This window comes from Oncorhynchus kisutch, linkage group LG4 (genome assembly GCF_002021735.2).
Source record: "Oncorhynchus kisutch isolate 150728-3 linkage group LG4, Okis_V2, whole genome shotgun sequence".
In the NCBI taxonomy this organism is placed as follows: Eukaryota; Metazoa; Chordata; class Actinopteri; order Salmoniformes; family Salmonidae; genus Oncorhynchus; species Oncorhynchus kisutch.
This window is the reverse complement of record NC_034177.2, coordinates 73,783,022-73,803,216: the sequence shown is the minus strand read 5'-3', so window position 1 is coordinate 73,803,216 and position 20,195 is coordinate 73,783,022. Positions and strand designations below refer to the sequence as shown.

The 20,195-nt window shown below is 42.2% G+C and overlaps 2 protein-coding genes across 9 annotated transcripts in view; both read right to left on the bottom strand.

Annotated features, from left to right (window-relative positions):
- Nucleotides 1-3,418, bottom strand: part of LOC109889980 (serine protease HTRA1A) — a 32,558-nt gene extending 29,140 nt beyond the window's left edge. The window contains exon 1 of the mRNA XM_031823617.1: nucleotides 2,674-3,418. Within this exon, the coding sequence (XP_031679477.1) occupies nucleotides 2,674-3,133 (460 nt within the window). The 5' untranslated portion in view covers nucleotides 3,134-3,418. The remainder of the gene's footprint in view (nucleotides 1-2,673) is intronic.
- A 9,322-nt stretch (nucleotides 3,419-12,740) lies between these two features.
- LOC109889979 (pleckstrin homology domain-containing family A member 1) overlaps nucleotides 12,741-20,195 on the bottom strand; it is a 33,002-nt gene continuing 25,547 nt past the window's right edge. For 2 of the 8 annotated variants that reach the window (XM_031823613.1, XM_020481882.2), the window contains exons 9-13: nucleotides 19,370-19,434; nucleotides 19,206-19,269; nucleotides 18,970-19,059; nucleotides 18,517-18,587; nucleotides 12,741-14,741 (exon numbers count right to left, since the gene is read on the bottom strand). In XM_031823613.1, the coding sequence (XP_031679473.1) occupies nucleotides 14,516-14,741; nucleotides 18,517-18,587; nucleotides 18,970-19,059; nucleotides 19,206-19,269; nucleotides 19,370-19,434 (516 nt within the window). In that variant the 3' untranslated portion in view covers nucleotides 12,741-14,515. Of the gene's footprint in view, nucleotides 17,455-18,516; nucleotides 18,588-18,969; nucleotides 19,060-19,205; nucleotides 19,270-19,369; nucleotides 19,435-20,195 lie in introns of all 8 variants that reach the window. The other 6 variants (XM_031823614.1, XM_020481883.2, XM_020481880.2 and 3 more) reach the window with 4 other exon arrangements.

The following is a 20,195-nucleotide window of genomic DNA, read 5'->3' as shown; positions in this document are numbered from 1 at the left end:
TTGCTACTGTTATATTCCAATGTTTTTTTACTGTTGTTTTATTTCTTTACTTACACACACACACACACACACACACACACACACACACACACACACACACACACACACACACACACACACCTTTTTGTTCACACTATTGGTTAGAGCCTGTACGTAAACATTTCACTGTTAGGTCTACCTACACTTGTCGTATTCGGCGCACGTGACAAATAAACTTTGATTTGATTTGACTCCAGCAATTCTAATGTCAAATTTATCTGAAACAAGTGTCAATCAGATTAGTCATTGACCTAGCTCTTATCAATAGCTCTTATCAAGTTGCATGGAGTATGTTATTATTTTTATCAGAAAAAAAGAAAGTAGATTTTCCACTTGGAACCGGTAGGTTCGCTAGACCTTATTCATGGTTTCCTCGAGTGTAAAGGTGGTGGAATTAAGTCAAGGTCAGAATACAGCATATTTGTAGACATACCTCTGCATCACCTTAATTTAGACTAAACTACATGACCAAAAGTATGTGGACACCCGCTCGTCAAACATCTCATTCCAAAATCATGGGCATTAATATGGGGTTAATATGGAGTCCCCCCTTTGCTGTTATAACAGCCTCCACTCTTCTGGGAAGGCCTTCCACTAGATGTTGGAACATTGCTGCAGGGACTTGCTTCCATGTAGTCAAAAGAACATTAGTGAGGTTAGGCATGATTAGGACTGGCTCGTAGTTGGTGTTCCAATTCATCCCAAAGGTGTTCGATGGGGTTGAGGTCAGGGCTCTGTGCAGGCCAGTCAAGTTCTTCCACACCGATCTCGACAAACCATATCTGTATGGACCTTGCTTCCTGCATGGTCCATGTTGAAACAGGAAAGGACATTCCAAAAACTGTTGCCACTAAGTTGGAAGCAAAGAATCGTCTAGAATGTCATTGTATGATGTAGCATTAAGATGTCCCTTCACTGGCACTAAGGAGCCTAGCCTGAACCATGAAAAACAGCCCCAGACCTTTATTCCTCCTCCACCAAACTTTACAGTTGGCACTATGCATTGGGGCAGGTAACGTTCACCTTGCATCCGCCAAACCCAGATTTGTCTATTGGACTGCCAGATAGTGAAGTGTGATTCATCACTCCAGAGAACACGTTTCCACTGCTCTAGATTCCAATGGCGGTGAGCTTTACACCACTCCAGCCGACACTTGGCATTGCACGTGGTGATCTTAGGCTTGTGTGCGGCTGCTCGGCCAAGGAAACCCATTTCATGAAGGTCCTGACGAACAGTTATTGTGCTGATGTTGCTTCCAGAGACAGTTTGGAACTCGGTAGTGAGTGTTGCAACCGAGGATAAACATTTTTTTTCACGCCACATGCTTCAGCACTTGGCTGTCCCGTTCTGTGAGCTTGTGTGGCCTGCCACTTCGCAGCTGAGCCATTGATGCTCCTAGATGTTTCCACTTCACAATAACAGCACTTACAGTTGACCGGGGCAGTTCTAGAAGGCCAGAAATTTGACAAACTGACATGTTGGAAAGGTGGCATCCTATGATGGTGCAACGTTGAAAATCACTGAGCTCTTCAGTAAGGCCATTCTTCTGTCTATGGAGATTGCATGGCTGTGTGCTCGATTTTATACACCTGTCAGCAATGGGTGTGGCTGAAATAGCCAAATCCACCAATTTGAAGGGGTGTCCACATACATTAAATATATAAAAGTATCTCTATCCACAATGAATAGCAGGTGAATAGCACACTATAAAGGGAATTCCATTCCATTTCGGGTTGGAATCGGGCCCTTGGAGCACATCAAACACACAAACACAGTTAAAGATCACTGGCTCATCTCTCTACCACCTGTAGGTGAGTTGTGAGTGTGAAGGTTGTCTTTGTACTCTCCTCAGAGACACAATGCACGTGCAATTAGAAAGTGGAGGGAAATAGAAACCACTTAAAAGGCTGCCACAAATCTATTAATGTTATGATATTTCATAAGCAAAAAAAATTTCTGGGATGGATAGATGGTCTGGTTTATGTTGTGTCCCACTGACTCTGATAACAAGTGTATCCGTTTGCAGGTCAGCTGCACTGGCTGAAACTGAGGACTCACAGAGTGGAGTCCAAAGAAAGAAATAATACATTATCCGTGGTGAAGTCAGCAACAATGACCTATTGCATTAATTATGCTACTTTAGATAAATTAATTTGGAGGATTATTCCCATGTGACTGTACGCATACCAGAGCTAATCCATACCGTTAATAACAAGTTAATAGAATTAGTGACTTAGTTCAAACAAGCAAAACTAAGCAAGGATTACTGCTTTTCATGTGTGAATGAACAAAAACCAGCGCATTTCAATGGTAGCCTTTGTTTTACTGTCAAAGGACACTTGATGTTTGTGCCCGTGGGATGCATAACCAGCTGCCACATCTGCATGTTGTTGCCCACCAGACTGTCACACACGGATTCCTTTCTGGTGAGAATTCATGACTCTAAATATCAGCAGGGCTGAATCTTATTTGATATAGATTGAATGGAACAATTATGCGTAATCGAGTTATGCTCACTGATTTCAAGTTAGGAAGCCACCAGTAATAATGATTAAGAAATACACACGAACAGCACATTCAAGACAAGACGGTGAAATGGGAATTATATGTATAATATTCTTCAAAGCCTTTACCTTTCCCACAAGCTCCCCGTTGAATGAACATAACAGGTGGCTGCTGAAGTTTCAGTGCCCGGTTGCTGACTCTCTTGAGCTCGCAGATGTTACGGTAAGATACACCGTCGCTACCACATACAGGGTCCTTGGTTTTGCAGGCGCAAACGCCGCTCTTCCCTCTTCTTCTGACAGTGGCAGAGTACCCCACTCCGCCGGACACAAAACACTCCAACCCCTCTCCGCACACCGGGTCTCCAAGCTTTCCATTGCCGCCGCACGCTTCGCCCTCTCCAGAGGCACACACGGGGCAGCAGTTGCAGTGGTCCAGGACTTGTCCTGCTAAGCACTCCGCTGGCATACGGGGACACATCGCCTTGTGACAACGAGTGGGACAGCTGATAACGTACCTATTGGAGATCTGTGCCTCAGCAAGTAGGGATGCCAAGCAAACGGTTATGCACAATATTGACCAAAACATGGTGGTTTACTGTGAAACACAGTTTCAAAATATGGGAAAGTAAACAAAAAGTGTCCGGGCTTCTCTAAACTTGCAGTACTTTGGTACATGTGAGCTGAGGAGTGTAGAGCAGAGCAGTTGATGTAAGGGATTAAGAGAAGCTCCACTTCCACTGTGCACCAATAAGCAACTGAGTTTTTTTAGCTGGCACTGCATTTATATAAAAGCCTACTCAATTCCACTTGACCCGGCACACTTTCTAGGCAATAACAATACGCATTTCTATGGTTGGTGTGTGTGTCACGTGCTAAAGGGAAGCGCTTTGGTATGTATTCATACCTTTTTTCATTAGGCCTATTTGAATTAATGATATTTTTAAATAGACGAAATTTAGAATATGCTACACATTTGGAATAGGCCTATCCTGGATCAAAATGTGATTTTATGGGAAGCCATTGCATGTTTTATTAAAAACAATGCAACTGCATTTGCATCTGAGCTGAATAAATCACAATTAAAAAAGATATCTGAATTGAAAAAATTGTTAATGACACAAAAAGCAAACACTTTCTTCAGACCAGGTAGTGACTACTCTTTTCAACCTAGTCTGAGAGCATTTCGTATTATTCTGTACCTAAATCCGATAACCTTATGCTATGCAGTAATTTGAGGATGTCCATCGCCCATTTCGTATTATATGTTACGAATTAGATTCGAATTTGAAACCTATATGGGATTTGACTCCAATTTCATTCAGATTATTAAAATACTATACGCCAATACCTCGCCATAGTAATAACAGGCAATACCTGCTCTGTTCCTTGGAGAATCATTCGAAGTAGCAGGTAACGTGATCTCATCTCACCACTCACTACTTTTATTGTCGATGGAGCCCCTGACACACAAAAAAAATAGACCAATATCTCTCAATTCTACGGATCACGTCAATTTATTATACACCGACAATATCTTACTTTATCTAGACAATGTACTGCAATCCCTCCTTAAAGCTTTAAAAATCATGGACAAATTCTTCATCTCAAGTTGTAAAATAAATCTAACCAAATCTGCCCTACTGCCTCTCAAGACCCCGATGAGGACTCCATCTCTATTTATGAAATCCCAATCGTTTCCCATTTTAAATATCTGGGAATAGATATACAGTATTTCCTTACTTCCTAAAATCATTGGCAGAAACTTTAACAGAACACTCAAATCAATTCAATATCCCAGTTGCTTTAACTTGCAGAATATCTATTGTAAAAATTCATATACTGCCACAGCTGAATTTCTGTAGCTCAAATGCTTCCCTTGTCTCCCCCTTCTGGCTATTGTGATAAAAACCATAGTGCAGTTTCAAAATGTGTATGGCAAGGTAAGTGATTCCAGATCAAATTAACAAACTTGCAAAGAGGGAAAGACGTAGGACTATCCATACCAAACTTAAAACTGTATTTCCAGGCACTAGCATTAAGTCCACCCCCTGGCTGAGTATAGAGATACATATGGTGTCTCCTATTGCCCTGGAAGAGGTGGTCTTCACTGATATATCCCTTAAACAAATGTAAACTATGCTTTGGTCCTATTATTGCTCACACAATTTCTATGGCATGCCCATACTCCAAAATGTCACTATAACGCCTTGCGATCTGGGGGGCGACCTTTTGAATCAACCCAATGGTCGAAATGTTGAATCCTTCTCTTGCCAATATCATGGACAGTAATGGTTTGAGAACATTCCAAGATTTGAAAGACACATACACTTATTTAGAACTTAGGTCAGCTACGCTGGCCTATGGAGCACCTTGGGAAATCCAACTACCGAACCATCCAATGATGGGATAAATTATGTGGGCTCCCGAAAGGACTGATCTCTATAATACAATGAACAAAAATATAAACACAACATGTAAAGTGTTGGTCCCATGTTTCATGAGCTGAAATAAAAGATCCCAGAAATGTTCCATATGCACAAAAAGCTTTTTTTCTTATTTTTCACTCATATTTTGTGTACAAATGTGTTTACATCCCTGTTAGTGAGCATTCATCCTTTACCAAGATAATCTATGTACCTGACAGGTGTGGCATATCAAGAAGCTGATTAAACAGCATGATCATTACACAGATGCACCATGTGCTGGAGACAAATAAAGGCCCCTCTAAAATGTTTAGTTTTGTCACACAACCCAATGCCACAGATGTCTCAAGTTTTGAAGGAGTGTGTTGGCATGCTGACTGCAGGAATGTCCTCCAGAGCTGTTGTCAGATAATTGAATGTTAATTTCTCTACCATAAGCCGCCTCCAATGTCATTTTTTTGAATTTGGCAGTACATCCAGTTAGCCTTACAAACACAGACTACGTGTAACCACGCCAGCCCAGGACCTCCACATGTTGCATGTTGTGTTTATACTTTTGGAAAGCTGATATTCTGAGCAAGCCATGAAAAGTACTTGAACAGAATATGCAATAATATGACCTTGGAATCCCATAGTCCGAACCATCAACAAAGACATTTAAAGTTTGTTTGCAGACTCTATTTATACGAAGGAAATGTTTTACGGTGAAATTGGCTCCAACTTCCAACTACTCACCGTGTCTCCTAAATCAGGTAGGCCCATTCCTCCATATGATGCGGGAGTGCCCTGCAGTTAAATGCTGCTGGTGACAAATTACAAAGTAAATATTCAATGCATTGCATCTATTATGTTACTTAACAATGACACCTTAGCTCTTTAAATATCTCAAACAATCAGAGATGATTACTGATGGCATGCAGCACAGCCACAAAACTGATGTTGGCTCTTAGATGGCAATCACCTCACTCTCTCCCAATGCGCCAGTGAGTACAGGTACTGTTAGAAGTTATAACGTTAGAATTATCGACAGCGAGACTGAATGGTGCTGGTCAAGAAACATTTGAGGCCTGGACGAATATACTTGACTCTGTAAAGAATAATCTCAGCTAAAGCCCAACACATACATCACATGCAAAAAAAATATACAGTATACACTGTGTACAAAACATTATGAACACTAAGCTCTGATCCCTTATTGATGTCACCTGTTAGACTCTGTTTTTCTTACATGTTTTATTGTAAAGTGGCAGCCTACAGGTCCAAGTTTTATAAACGTGTCATAAAAAATAACAAATACAAATGTGGTCCTGAAAACATTTGCCTTTATATTATATCTTTAAACATTTAAATGTAGCTGTTCAGAGGATCCATTCACGTATGTGTGTGACATCATAACATTGCTCACGGTGAACTAATATGATAATTCCCCAATCAATAGGAAGCTATACATATAGACTGCCTACAGCAGGAGAAATCACAGGAGAGGTCATGAAGCATGTATAATTCTGGATTCTGGATTTTCAGCCCTAAACATGCTGTTTTTTTTACTGTTCCCTATATGACTTAGTCACTCTTGGCAACTTACTCAACTCATATAATCGGGCTACAAAAATAACAGAGAGGGTGGGTGTGAGGCGTTCTAGGATTGCTGTGGGTTATAAGCCATTTATAAAATAATTAGTTCTCAATCTTATTTTTAAAAGTAAACAATTTGCCCATTCATTAATAATTTCATGTGCGGTCAGAAACTAAACAATCAACAGAAACCAATATTTGAGGGAACTTGGGTGATGATGAATCATTACCAATTTTGTAAGCAAAGCTAACATTCAAAGCTTTTTCATTCAACCAACATTGTTCATAAGATCATTAGCAAACTGTTTTTTTTGTGGTATTCTAACAGAAAGCTTAAACTGTTTTCTGAAGTTGTACAAATTAAAGACTAAACAAATTGCTCTCATTAGAAGAAATATTGGCCAATTTGTAGCATGAAAAGCATGTATTCCAATGTTATAGCTCGTGGCTTATATACTGTAGTGTAGCGAACAACAAATCTCTGTCAAGTTGGATGCCTGTGGTGGGCTGTAAAAGATCCAGTAAACAGTGGACCAATGAATCACTGCCATAAACTATGATTGGTTATGGGCCAGGGATATTTTAATGACTATGGTTTAATGAGGTGGTTGGACCAATACTCAGGGCCCAGGCATTGAGATGGAGGTTGCCTAAGGCCCCTTGTGGTGCTATGGGGTTTGTCTAACATGCTCCTCCCATAACCAAAGGGGTACTTAGTGAGGAAAGCACAGGGATGGAGAGGGTCCTGTTTTCATAATGGTTTTCACTTTGTCTTGCATTGAAAGGGTGAGGGTATGTGGAACAATAGTGACACTGGAGTTCATGAAGTTTGGTGTTATAAACATTTCCCATTTGAATGTATAGCTTTGGAGGACAATATTATGTTGTGAAAATAACATGGCAACCTTTAAGGTCAACATCAACCCATTAAAACATATTCAGATGAAAACAACCTGCTTTAGGTTACACCCTAATAAGTTAAAGAAGACGAGATTTGTCTTGCTAACTTGGACCCATTGTTGATGTGAGCTGTATGATTCCGAATGAGCACATGCAGAGGTCTCTCTAGGGCCAAACAGCCACTATATTAGTCAAATCAAATTTTATTGGTCAAATGCACATATTTAGCAGATGTTATAAGGGGCATTGATTAAAATACAGTAGAATAGAATAGTGTATACATATGAGATGAGTAAATCAGTATGTAAACATTATTAAAGTGACTAGTGTTCCATTACTAAAGTGACAGGTGATTCCATGTCTATGTATATAGAGCAGCAGCCTAAGGTGCAGGGTTGCGTAACCCGGGTGGTAGCCTGCTAGTGATGGCTATTTAACAGTCTGACGGCCCTGCTTTGATGCACTTGTACTGACCTCACCTTCTGGATGATAGCGGGGTGAACAGGCCGTGGCTCGGGTGGTTGATGTCTTTGATAATCTTTTTGGCCTTCCTGTGACATCGGGTGCTGTAGGTATCCTGGAGGGCAGGCAGTGTACCCACAGTGATGCTTTGGGAAGACCGCACCACCCTCTGGAGAGCCCTGTGTTTGCGAGCAGTGCAGTTGCCGTACCAGGCAGTGATACAGCCCGACAATAAGCTCTCGGTTGTGCATCTGTAAAAGTTTCTGAGGGTCTTAGGGGCCAAGCCACATTTATTCAGCCTCCTGAAGTTGAAGAGGCGCTGTTGCGCCTTCTTCACCACACTGTCTGTGTGGATAGACCATTTCAGATCGTCAGTGATGTGTACGCCGAGGAACTTGAAGCTTTCCACATTCTCTACTGCGGCCGTCGATGTGGATAGGAGCAGTCTCCCTCTGCTGTTTCCTGAAGTCAACGATCAGCTCCTTCGTTTTGTTTACATTGAGGTTATTTTCCTGGCACCACTCCTCCAGGGCCATTACCATGTAGGCTTTCTCGTCATTGTTGGTAATCAGGCATACTACTGTTGTGTCGTCTGCAAACTTGAGTTGGAGGCGTGCGTGGCCAGGCAGTCATGGGTGAACAGGGAGTACAGGATGGGGCTGAACAAACACCTTTGTGGGGCCTCTGTGTTGAGGATCAGCGAAGTGGAGGTGTTGTTTCCTACCTTCACCACTTGGGCGAGCCCGTCAGGAAGTCCATGACAGTGTGCAATGCAATGTCGATTGCATTGTCTGTGGATCTATTGGCGCGGTAAGCAAATTGAAGTGTGTCTAGGGTGTCAGGTAAGGTAGAGGTGATATGATCCGTAACTAGCCTCTCAAAGCACTTCATGATGACAGAAGTGAGTGCTATGGGGCGATAGTCATTTAGTTCCGTTACCTTTTCTTTCTTGGGTACAGGAACAATGGTGGACATCTTGAAGCAAGTGGGGACAGCAGATTGGGATATGTCCATAAACACTCCAGCCAGCTGGTCTGCGCATGCTCTGAGGATGCGGTTAAAGACGCTGTCTGGGCTGGCAGACTTGTGAAGGTTAACACGCTTAAATGTCTTACTCACCTCAGCCACGGAGAACGAGAGCCCACAGTCCTTGGGAGTGGACCATATCGGTGGCACTGTGTTTATCCTCAAAGCGGGCGAAGGCGTTTAGCTTGTCTGGGAGCAAGATGGTGTTTTTTCCCCTTTGTAATCCGTGAATGTCTGTTGTCCCTGCCAACAGTGGCGATTTTAGCATATAAATCTTGTTGGGGGAAAAAATATATATACAGTGCCTTGCGAAAGTATTCGGCCCCCTTGAACTTTGCGACCTTTTGCCACATTTCAGGCTTCAAACATAAAGATATAAAACTGTATTTTTTTGTGAAGAATCAACAACAAGTGGGACACAATCATGAAGTGGAACGACATTTATTGGATATTTCCAACTTTTTTAACAAATCAAAAACTGAAAAAATGGGCGTGCAAAATTATTCAGCCCCTTTACTTTCAGTGCAGCAAACTCTCTCCAGAAGTTCAGTGAGGATCTCTGAATGATCCAATGTTGACCTAACTGACTAATGATGATAAATACAATCCACCTGTGTGCAATCAAGTCTCCGTATAAATGCACCTGCACTGTGATAGTCTCAGAGGTCCGTTAAAAGCGCAGAGAGCATCATGAAGAACAAGGAACACACCACGCAGATCCGAGATACTGTAGTGAAGAAGTATAAAGGCGGATTTGGTTACAAAAAGATTTCCCAAGCGTTAAACATCCCAAGGAGCACTGTGCAAGCGATAATATTGAAATGGAAGGAGTATCAGACCACTGCAAATCTACCAAGATCTGGCCGTCCCTCTAAACTTTCAGCTCATACAAGGAGAACTGATCAGAGATGCAGCCAAGAGGCCCATGATCACTCTGGATGAACTGCAGAGATCTACAGCTGAGGTGGGAGACTCTGTCCATAGGACAACAATCAGTCGTATATTGCACAAATCTGGCCTTTATGGAAGAGTGGCAAGAAGAAAGCCATTTCTTAAAGATATCCATAAAAAGTGTCGTTTAAAGTTTGCCACAAGCCACCTGGGAGACACACCAAACATGTGGAAGAAGGTGCTCTGGTCAGATTAAACCAAAATTGAACTTTTTGGCAACAATGCAAAACGTTATGTTTGGCATAAAAGCAACACAGCTCATCACCCTGAACACACCATCCCCACTGTCAAACATGGTGGTGGCAGCATCATGGTTTGGGCCTGCTTTTCTTCAGCAGGGACAGGGAAGATGGTTAAAATTGATGGGAAGATGGATGGAGCCAAATACAGGACCATTCTGGAAGAAAACCTGATGGAGTCTGCAAAAGACCTGAGACTGGGACAGAGATTTGTCTTCCAACAAGACAATGATCCAAAACATAAAGCAAAATCTACAATGGAATGGTTCAAAAATAAACATATCCAGGTGTTAGAATGGCCAAGTCAAAGTCCAGACCTGAATCCAATCGAGAATCTGTGGAAAGAACTGAAAACTGCTGTTCACAAATGCTCTCCATCCAACCTCACTGAGCTCGAGCTGTTTTGCAAGGAGGAATGGGAAATAATGTCAGTCTCTCGATGTGCAAAACTGATAGAGACATACCCCAAGCGACTTACAGCTGTAATCGCAGCAAAAGGTGGCGCTACAAAGTATTAACTTAAGGGGGCTGAATAATTTTGCACGCCCAATTTTAAAGTTTTTGATTTGTTAATAAAGTTTGAAATATCCAATAAATGTCGTTCCACTTCATGATTGTGTCCCACTTGTTGTTGATTCTTCACAAAAAAATACAGTTTTATATCTTTATGTTTGAAGCCTGAAATGTGGCTAAAGGTCGCAAAGTTCAAGGGGGCCGAATACTTTCGCAAGGCACTGTATATGTGGCATGCAAGGCCACTACACTACACAACACAACACTAAACAATACATTATTACACTATAACGGTGACAAACAGTGCCCACAAACTGGAAAGCTGTCCCAACAGCAGTCCCAACACCTTACCACTGCTACAGCTGGCTATCAGCAGCGTCTTGTCTGGCAGCGAAACAGTTCATTCATCCTCATTTATTGCCTTTAAAAAAAACATATCTGATTTGGCTGACTTGCTTAAACAAATGTTGGTTTCTACTGACAATTGAAATGTACAAACTATGGCATACGGGGACAACAAGCGAATAAGAAGCAATCGGTAATTTCGATTAAGACATTAATGAGCAAGTTAGGATGGACGTAGTCAATATAACTATTTGTTCAGCACTTTTGAAATGTACAGCGAATTCAGAACATGGGTGTTCTCCCTGTACACCAAGTCAGAACCATGGGATAAATAAAGCAGACAATGAAAGCTCTTACAATATTCGATGATTACATTTCTCTAAAACAGGTTATAGGCTACATGTACACCACAAAGTTAGAACAGCAGGCGAAATTAAGAGGGGAAAATAGACCAAATTATTAGGGTGAGGCACATGGGCTAATAACAGCTTACTACACAACATACACTTAGTATTACTTTCTTAGCTACAGTATACATATCTCCCTGGCATATTACATCATTTATGCAGCAGCATATAAGACATTTTTGGAGCCACCTTGTTGTGCTGTGCTCACTTGAAACGGAAGGTGGAGCGGCGGTCCTTCCTGGCGGTCCTTCTTGGGTACATTTTGTCATCAACGTCTGGCATTCTCTGGATTTATGGTGCTTTCAAGACAACTGGGAACTCTGAAAAAAGGTTGAATCATGGTGACATCATTGATCTAGAAAGATGCCCAAGTTCCCGATTTACAATTCCGAGTTGGATGACTGTTCAAAACTTGTTTTCTCAGTCTGAGCTAGTTTTTCCCCCCGAGTTCCCAGTTATCTTGACTCACTGAAGTCCGAGACTTCTCAGTTCTGAGTTGAATTGCTACTCCACTTTGTCTCTCTACTGATGTTTTGCCTGTTTGATTGCCTTACGGAGGGAATAACTACACTGTTTGTATTCAACCATATTCCCAGTCACCTTGCCATGGTTAAATGTGGTGGTTTGCGCTTTCAGTTTTGCGCGAATGCTGCCATCTATCCACCATTTCTGGTTTGGTTGGGTTTTAATAGACACCGTGGGAACAACAGCCCCTATACACTTCCCGACGAACCCAAGTCACCGTGTCCGTGTAAACGTCAATGTTATTCTCTGAGGGTACCCGGAACATATCCCAGTCCATGTGATCAAAACAATGTTGAAGCATGGACTCCGATTGGAGTCTCTCAGAAGCCCAACAAAAGTCACTGTTGCAGGCCAATAAAAGCATAAACAGACTGGGCTACCTCACCCACTTCTTACTGGCCCTGAGTCAATCCAGATGTAGTCGTTTCTGTTTTCCACAAGCAACCGTATGGCATCATCATTGGTCACTGTGAGCCTCCATTCAACTAAACAACTCATACCACCACACCCTGTTCAGACTTGACAGGTCAATGATTGGACACACAAATAATGCTGACTGACCATCATTACCAAAGTTCAGTCTGTATAGGAGGGAGTCAAATGTAGTGGCATTTCTATCCTGGGAAGAAAGTTAACCGTGTACATTTCACCACCAGGGGGCAGAGTGGTCATACAATTAAGTGTGAGGCTACGTAAGAGCAGTTGAACCATTTCTTAATTAAATCAACACATGAATCAACACATGAACATTATCAAAGTATTTCTTTCAAGTCATCCACGTAATAAATAGCAACACAATTCAAATCTAGTAAACAAGACAAAAAGGATTAGAACAACATTTTATTTTTATAGAATTTATGGCACTTTAGCAGCTATATGGTTTTGCAAAACCACTACTGAGAGCTATTGAAATAAGACCTTTGAGTAGTATTGTTGGGTTAACCTCCACTACCTGGCAATACAGGCACAGGGAAGTTCAAACGGAAATATACATCTTACCACATCATTTTACAACATAAAATAAAACCATCCCATACAAACTGTTGAAGAAAACCAATGTTATCACACGCACAAAACAGCAGCTGTCATTGTCATAACTCAACAAATAGGACAGCAGTCATTAAAATGGTTGAAGCCACTGTACAGTATACAGGTCTGAGGTCAGGCAGGTTTGGTGACCAGTATTTATTTAAACATCATCTCTGCAAGACACTCTGGCCATCCCTTCCCTAGTAGTGACTACTGTTGACTTTGGTCCCGTACTGAAGCCACCTCACTCTGTCGCTCAACTCACTCCCCCACTAAGCTCCTATTGGTACAAGTCCGAAGATAACCCCAAAACAGTACCCTGCAGGATTAGGCAAACATCCGTGGATCGTTGCACGAAATGAGTGCCTTTTGCTTCCCTTTGATATGTTAAGTAAAAATTGTGCACCAACAACACATTTAAGTCTGTTATATTAAATGAAGTAGCCTTTAATATAGACAACACAAAGAATTCAATAAATTTGATTTTTTTGTATCTGAATAAAGACTTGCTAAAGTTGAAAATGTGCTCTTTATGACAGAATCCTAATTAAGGTGATTTTTTTATTATTTTTTTACCACTTTATACTTCTCAAAAAGGCACCAAATTGGTGGAATGACCCACATGGCTTGCTTTGGAGCTGCACAGTCCTCTCGTACCAGTCCACAGTGTGTGCCAAAAACGTTCTAACTGTAATACTATGGTGTGGATCTTGAGTGGGATTGTAAAATCAAATGATGAAAATGTCTGAGAATAATTTGGGTCATACACCATACAGTAAAGTAAAACAATAAAGACAACGTTCAATAAGAACAACAGTGAATGTATGAAATGACCAGGCATGATTATGTCTGTAGCTTGACAACTATTCCCTCAGACAATATAGCTTGCTCCCTTAAAATATACACTCACTAGCACACAAATTGTTGAATTAATCTTTGTGTGTAGTCAGGAGTTGCAGGTAAAACTCTTCATTGCATTTTAAATCTAAATGTGTAGGCGAACATTAACGTTTGATCTGAGGTGGGAGAAAATGGCAAATGGCGTATCTTTGGCATAGAGCTCAGTGTGAATCCCACCCTCCCCACACACCTGATTGCATGACTTTATGCATGTGTACACAGGCCTCAACTTGAACTGAGCAGATGACTAACAATGAAACACCGGGAGAGAATGCAACCCCTCTGTCCCTGAGTGACTTTCAACTCTAATATCTGACCAGGGTTGACTAGTTGGGTTAGGTAAAGAGATGGATGGAGGTCAGACATATTATACAGTCATTCACTTTGGCATGGAGTCCAGTTCCTGCTTTCTGCCATTTCTATCCAGATGACTTCTGGTCAGTTTGGTGGAGGAGACCAGCAACCCCCTGGTTCTGCTTCTCTCGGTTATTCAAAAGCACTCCTCATTTCCTCCATTATCACTGTTGTCACACATCATCTCCTAGTTTGTTGGTAGGGGTCAGACTTCACTGACTGGCAGGTCGGTAGGGTCCAAGTCAAGGAGGGGGTTCTGGTGGGTAGCCCTCAAAGGTGCTGCACCGTCTCCATGGCGACTCAAGTGTGGTGGCAGCAGTCACTTGGACAGGCGTGTCTCCTGCAGTGACAGTCGGGCGTGGCTGGGTCGTGGCAGGAGGCTCATGAAATGCTCGCTGTCCCACGCCAGGCTCCGGGCGTGCGCCGCCCGCGACAGCAGGGCACTCTGGGTAGGGTGGCACTGCAGATATGGGCGAGCGAGGGACGGGGGGCCCCGGGTGGCTGCTGTAGAATGTGGAAGAGGAGGAACAGCCACAGTGCTCCTGCTGAGAGAGGACAGAGGGGTGTGTCCCACAGAATCACAGTCAGACAGGCACCAAGGGTGGTGACGAAAATCTAATTTGGAAAACAGTTGTGAATAGTCAGTGGCAGACTTGTGGTGTAGCGGCTGATGCAGCAGCGGTGGTACTAGTAGCAGACAGTAGAAGTGCTGGTAAAGCTGTGACGGTGGTAGTGCAAGCAGTAGTAGTAGCAGTAGTGCTTGTTTTTTAAAAGTTAGTATTTCACTGTCATTTCACTCTCTGTAAAAACAAGAGGGGGTGAGGAATAAAGAAAGACCATGTCAGTGGCCAGTTGGTGGTGTTGTTACGGATCTGCCCCTTTAAAAAAATATATATTTTACATTTTCGCCTAAAATGACATACCCAAATCTAACTGCCTGTAGGTCAGGCCCTGAAGCAAGGATATGCAAATTCTTGGTACCATTTGAAAGGAAACACTGAAGTTTGTGGAAATGTGAAAGGAATGTAGGAGAATAACACAATAGATCTGGTAAAAGATCATGTTCTAGACTGATCCAATGAACCATTTAATTTCTGTTTAAAAAATTGTATCAAGACTGCCCATGTGCTTAATTTCTTTATTATTAACTTTATGTTCAAAATTGTGCACTCTCCTCAAACAATGGCATGGTATTATTTCACTGTAATAGCTACTGTAAATTGGACAGTGCAGTTAGATTAACAAGAATTTAAGCTTTCTGCCAATATCAGGTATGTCAATGTCCTGGGAAATGTACAACCTCATGGTATTAAAAGAACGCCCGATTGCCAATCCTGGCATTTCAAATCCCCCCCAATCAGTTCAAAATGATATGTAAAACATCAAAGTCATCATAATTCTGTACCATTAATTCAAACATGCAGCCAGAAAGAGAACATGTAAAAATGTGCAGTACCAACCGAAAGTTTGGACACACCTACTCATTCCAGGGTTTTCCTTTACTATTTTCTACATTGTAGAATAATAGTGAAGACATCAAATCTACGAAATAACATATGGAATCATGTAGTAACCAAAGAACGTGTTAAACAATTAAATATATTTTATATTTCATATTCTTCAAATAGCCACCCTTTGCCTTGATGGCAGCTTTGCACACTCTTGGAATTCTCTCAAACAGCTTCACCTGGAATGCTTCTCCAACAGTCTTGAAGGAGTTCCCACATATGCTGAGCACTTGTTGGCTGCTTTTCCTTCAATCTGCGGTCCAACTCATCCTAAACCATCTCAATTGGGTTGAGGTTAGGTGATTGTGGAGGCCAGGTCATCTGACGCAGCACTCTCCTTCTTGGTCAAATAGCCCTTACACAGCCTGGAGGTGTGTTGGGTCCTTGTCCTATTGAAAAACAAATGATAGTCCCACTATGCCCAAACCAGATGGGATGGCGTATTGCTGCAGAATGCTGTGGTTACCATGCTGGTTAAGCGTGCCTTGAATTCTAAATAAATCACTGACAGTGTCACCAGCAAAACACCCCCACACCACCTCCTCCATGCTTCATGGTGGGAACCACACATGCGGAGATCATCACCTACTCTGCGTCTCACAAAGACATAGAGGTCGGAACCAAAAATCTCAAATTTGGACATGTCAAACCAAAGGACAGATTTCCACCGGTCTAACGTCCATTGCTCATGTTTCTAGGCCCAAGCAAGTCTCTTCTTATTGGTGTCCTTTAGTAGTGGTTTCTTTGCAACAATTAGACCATGAAGGACTGATTCACACAGTCTCCTCTGAACAGTTGATGTTGAGATGTGTCTGTTACTTGAACTCTGTGAAGCATTTAGAGGTACCTACCTGCAGCAGAGGTAACTCTGGGTCTTCCTTTCCTGTGGTGGTCCTCATGAGAGCGTTTCATCATAGTGCTTGATGATTTTTGCGACTGCACTTGAAGAAACTTCAAAGTTCTTGACATTTTCCAGATTGACTAAACTTCATGTCTAAAAGTAACGGACTGTTGTTTCTCTTTGCTTATTTGAGCTGTTTGTTCCATAATATGGACTTGGTCTTTTACAAAATAGGGTTGTCTTCTGTATACCACCCCAACCTTCTCACAACAAAACTGATTGGCTCAAATGCATTAAGGAGGAAAGAAATTCTAGGGTTGCTACTTTGAAGAATCTCAAAAAGAAAATATATTTGGATTTGTTTAACACTTTGTTGGTTACTACATGATTCCATGTGTGTTATTTTATACTTTTGATGTCTTCACTATTATTCTACAATGTAGAAAATAGTAAAAATAAAGAAAAACCCTGGAATGAATAGGTGTGTCCAAACTTTTGACTGGTACTGAAAGAGCAGTTTAATTACATGACTTGAAGCAGACCATTCAACAGAAACACCTACACCATAACGGCCTGTGTGAGAGCAAACAAAGGGCTACGTGATTCTTCAGGTATGCTAGGTCGGTTAGTTCATGAGCTTCCAAGTGTACATATACAGTGGATGTCATCATACACAACATACACAACACAAACATAAACAGCTAAAACAGTTATTTATGTGAACATGATTGTGGTTTAGCTCCCAAAGATAAAGTTAATTCTCATTTTATAAATAAAGTTTGAAGTTAACTGGGGTTATGCAAGTCGACGGTGTGAGAGAGTAAACAGAAATACAGGCAGCGGACAGGAAGTAGAACTAGTGACAGGCAGGATGTGAGACGTCTAAGACAGGTATACAGCTGCAGGAGACTGCAGAGACACAGAGAGAGAAAGAGAGACAAGGAGAGTGTGAGAGCACATATGAAGTGATATAGACATAAACAGGAAACAGGTCTGTACAACATTTTTTACACAGCACTGCAGCACATCTTAGCGAGGTAGCGTCCCAATTCTCATGAAGTGTGCATTCATACACTCCCTCCCTACGACGCATTTAAAAAGAATTGGGTGTTTCCACCATATTGTCCTTTACTTTTAAATCCATCAGGGGAAGTGAACAAGTGCACACTAAGGTAAGATTCAAATCATGGCTGGCTCCAATATACACCCCTTGGACAATTAGAGCAACTTACAGGAGCAATTAGGGTTAAGGTGCCTTGCTCAAGGGCAAAGACAAATCTTTCACCTAGTCGGCTCCTAGCGACCTTTCGATTACTGGCCCAATGCTCTAAACCGCTAGGCTACCAGCGGTTAAGAGGGGGATGAGTGGGTGTGGAAGTGAATGGGAGACCGTGACTAGCTGCAGAGGTCCAGGGAAGTTAAAGGGATACTGGGAGACTGGTTCTACTTACTCAGAGTCACATGAACTCTTGGATACCATGTTTATGTCTCTGCGTGCTGTTAGCAATGCTAGTTAGCATTGTGAGCCAATGCTAACTAGCATTAGTTGTAATGACAAAGTCTACAGGTACGGTAGCATTGCGAAACTACCACTGATGTCCCTAACACAGCACACAGAGATCTAAAAATGTATCAACAAGTTCATCGGACTCTAAATTTCGCAGTATCCCTTTAAGCTACATTAAGTCAAGGGAATGAGTTTATGGGACTAACCCCAGAGCTGAGGTAGAGCATGAACAGGATGACAGGAAAAGCAAAGAAGCATAGGTAGAGGAGAGAAGGTCTGAGTTGGAGTTACAGAATGGGCAGCGGGGTGGAGAGGTTAGAGCCCACACAGGGAGGTCATTTACAGTTTGGTTTTTAGGGAGGCAGAGTGGTGACTCTCCAGTCCACTCCATGACATCAAAGACCAAAGGTTAGTGAAAAACAACAGTACAGAGAAGGAGCTTTGGGGAACAGGAGCTGACATACGTGCTGCACTCCCCGATTCGGGCCGTATACCTCTGTATACAGGGGTTCGACAGCCGTCTGGCTTGCCGCATCTGCAACAACACAGTGGACAGCTGGATTAGAGCAGGTTGGGAAGGGCCAGGCTTGCCCACAGTACAGGGGGAAAAGAGAGGGAGTGGAAGAGAAAAGAGGAGATGTGGCGACTGCACTACCCATACTATGCCAGGGGGGCTAACACCTACAGTAGAAGGGGGACCAACCTCTACCCTCTGTAGTGAGTACAGAAAGTGACACATAATTTACACTCCTCCCTGCATCCTCACTGTTTGTGTGTGTTGGGCTGCCATGAACACGTGACACAAATAGAGAACAGATCAGTGTGTTTCTACTAAGGACCAGACAGACGGGAGACTGAAGAGCCAGAGGGCATGCAGTAGCCCTATAATCCCAGTGACGTGGTGGGTGGTTACGTACTGTGGCTGCAGATCTCCCAGGTCCCCGCAGGGCTACGATGGCCCCAGAGACAGCCTTGATCCAGCTGTGCATCTCCTCTGGACTGTCAGCCTGCAGGGAGAGAGGAGACAGGGGACAAAAGGGGCAGAATGTAAAGGGGGAAAGTCAGAGGTGAGAGAAATACATATACTGAGTGGGATATTTCTTAATATTAATCTAGACATATGAAAAAATAAATATGTTTAATCTCTTCTCACCTGAATGTAAAAGGTCCTAGAAGTGGTGACAACCTCAAAGAGATTATCCCTCATCATGATGTCACTGGAAATACAAATATAAACAGTGATCAAAATTAAAGTTACATGCAATATATGTGGATGTAGAGGCTTCCTTCAACCATGACAAGAGAGTTGTGCAGTACCTCTGTTTGCACTCCTGAACTTTGTGGACCTCCTTCAATGGAATAATTCTCAGAGGGTCCTTCTCCTGGAGAGAGAGGGGGGGGGGGGGGGGGTCAAGAGGAAGATAAGTAATTACATTCTATTTTAAGAACCCCAAATTAATAACAAACTGTTTTAACGTGCTATAGCTCAGTTCTGGTGACTTTTTAAAAGGACATTCTACTCCAAAATGACGGAAATGCCGACGATCTAAAATATAATGTCCACCTCCAGAATCGAGCTAAAGAACATATTATTATTATTATTTATTTTTTTCACCTTTATTTAACCAGGTAGGCAAGTTGAGAACAAGTTCTCATTTACAATTGCGACCTGGCCAAGATAAAGCAAAGCAGTTCGACAGATACAACAACAGAGTTACACATGGAGTAAAACAAACATACAGTCAATAATACAATAGAAAAATACGTCTATATACAATGTGAGCAAATGAGGTGAGAAGGGAGGTAAAGGCAAAAAAAAGGCCATGGTGGCGAAGTAAATACAATATAGCAAGTAAAACACTGGAATAGTTGATTTGCGGTGGAAGAATGTGCAAAATAGAAATACTGGTGCAAATGAGCAAAATAAATAAATAAATACAGTAGGGGAAGAGGTAGTTGTTTGGGCTAAATTATAGGTGGGCTATGTACAGGTACAGTAATCTGTGAGCTGCTCTGACAGCTGGTGCTTAAAGCTAGTGAGGGAGATGAGTGTTTCCAGCCTCAGAGATTTTTGTAGTTCGTTCCAGTCATTGGCAGCAGAGAACTGGAAGGAGAGGCGGCCAAAGGAGCAATTGGTTTTGGG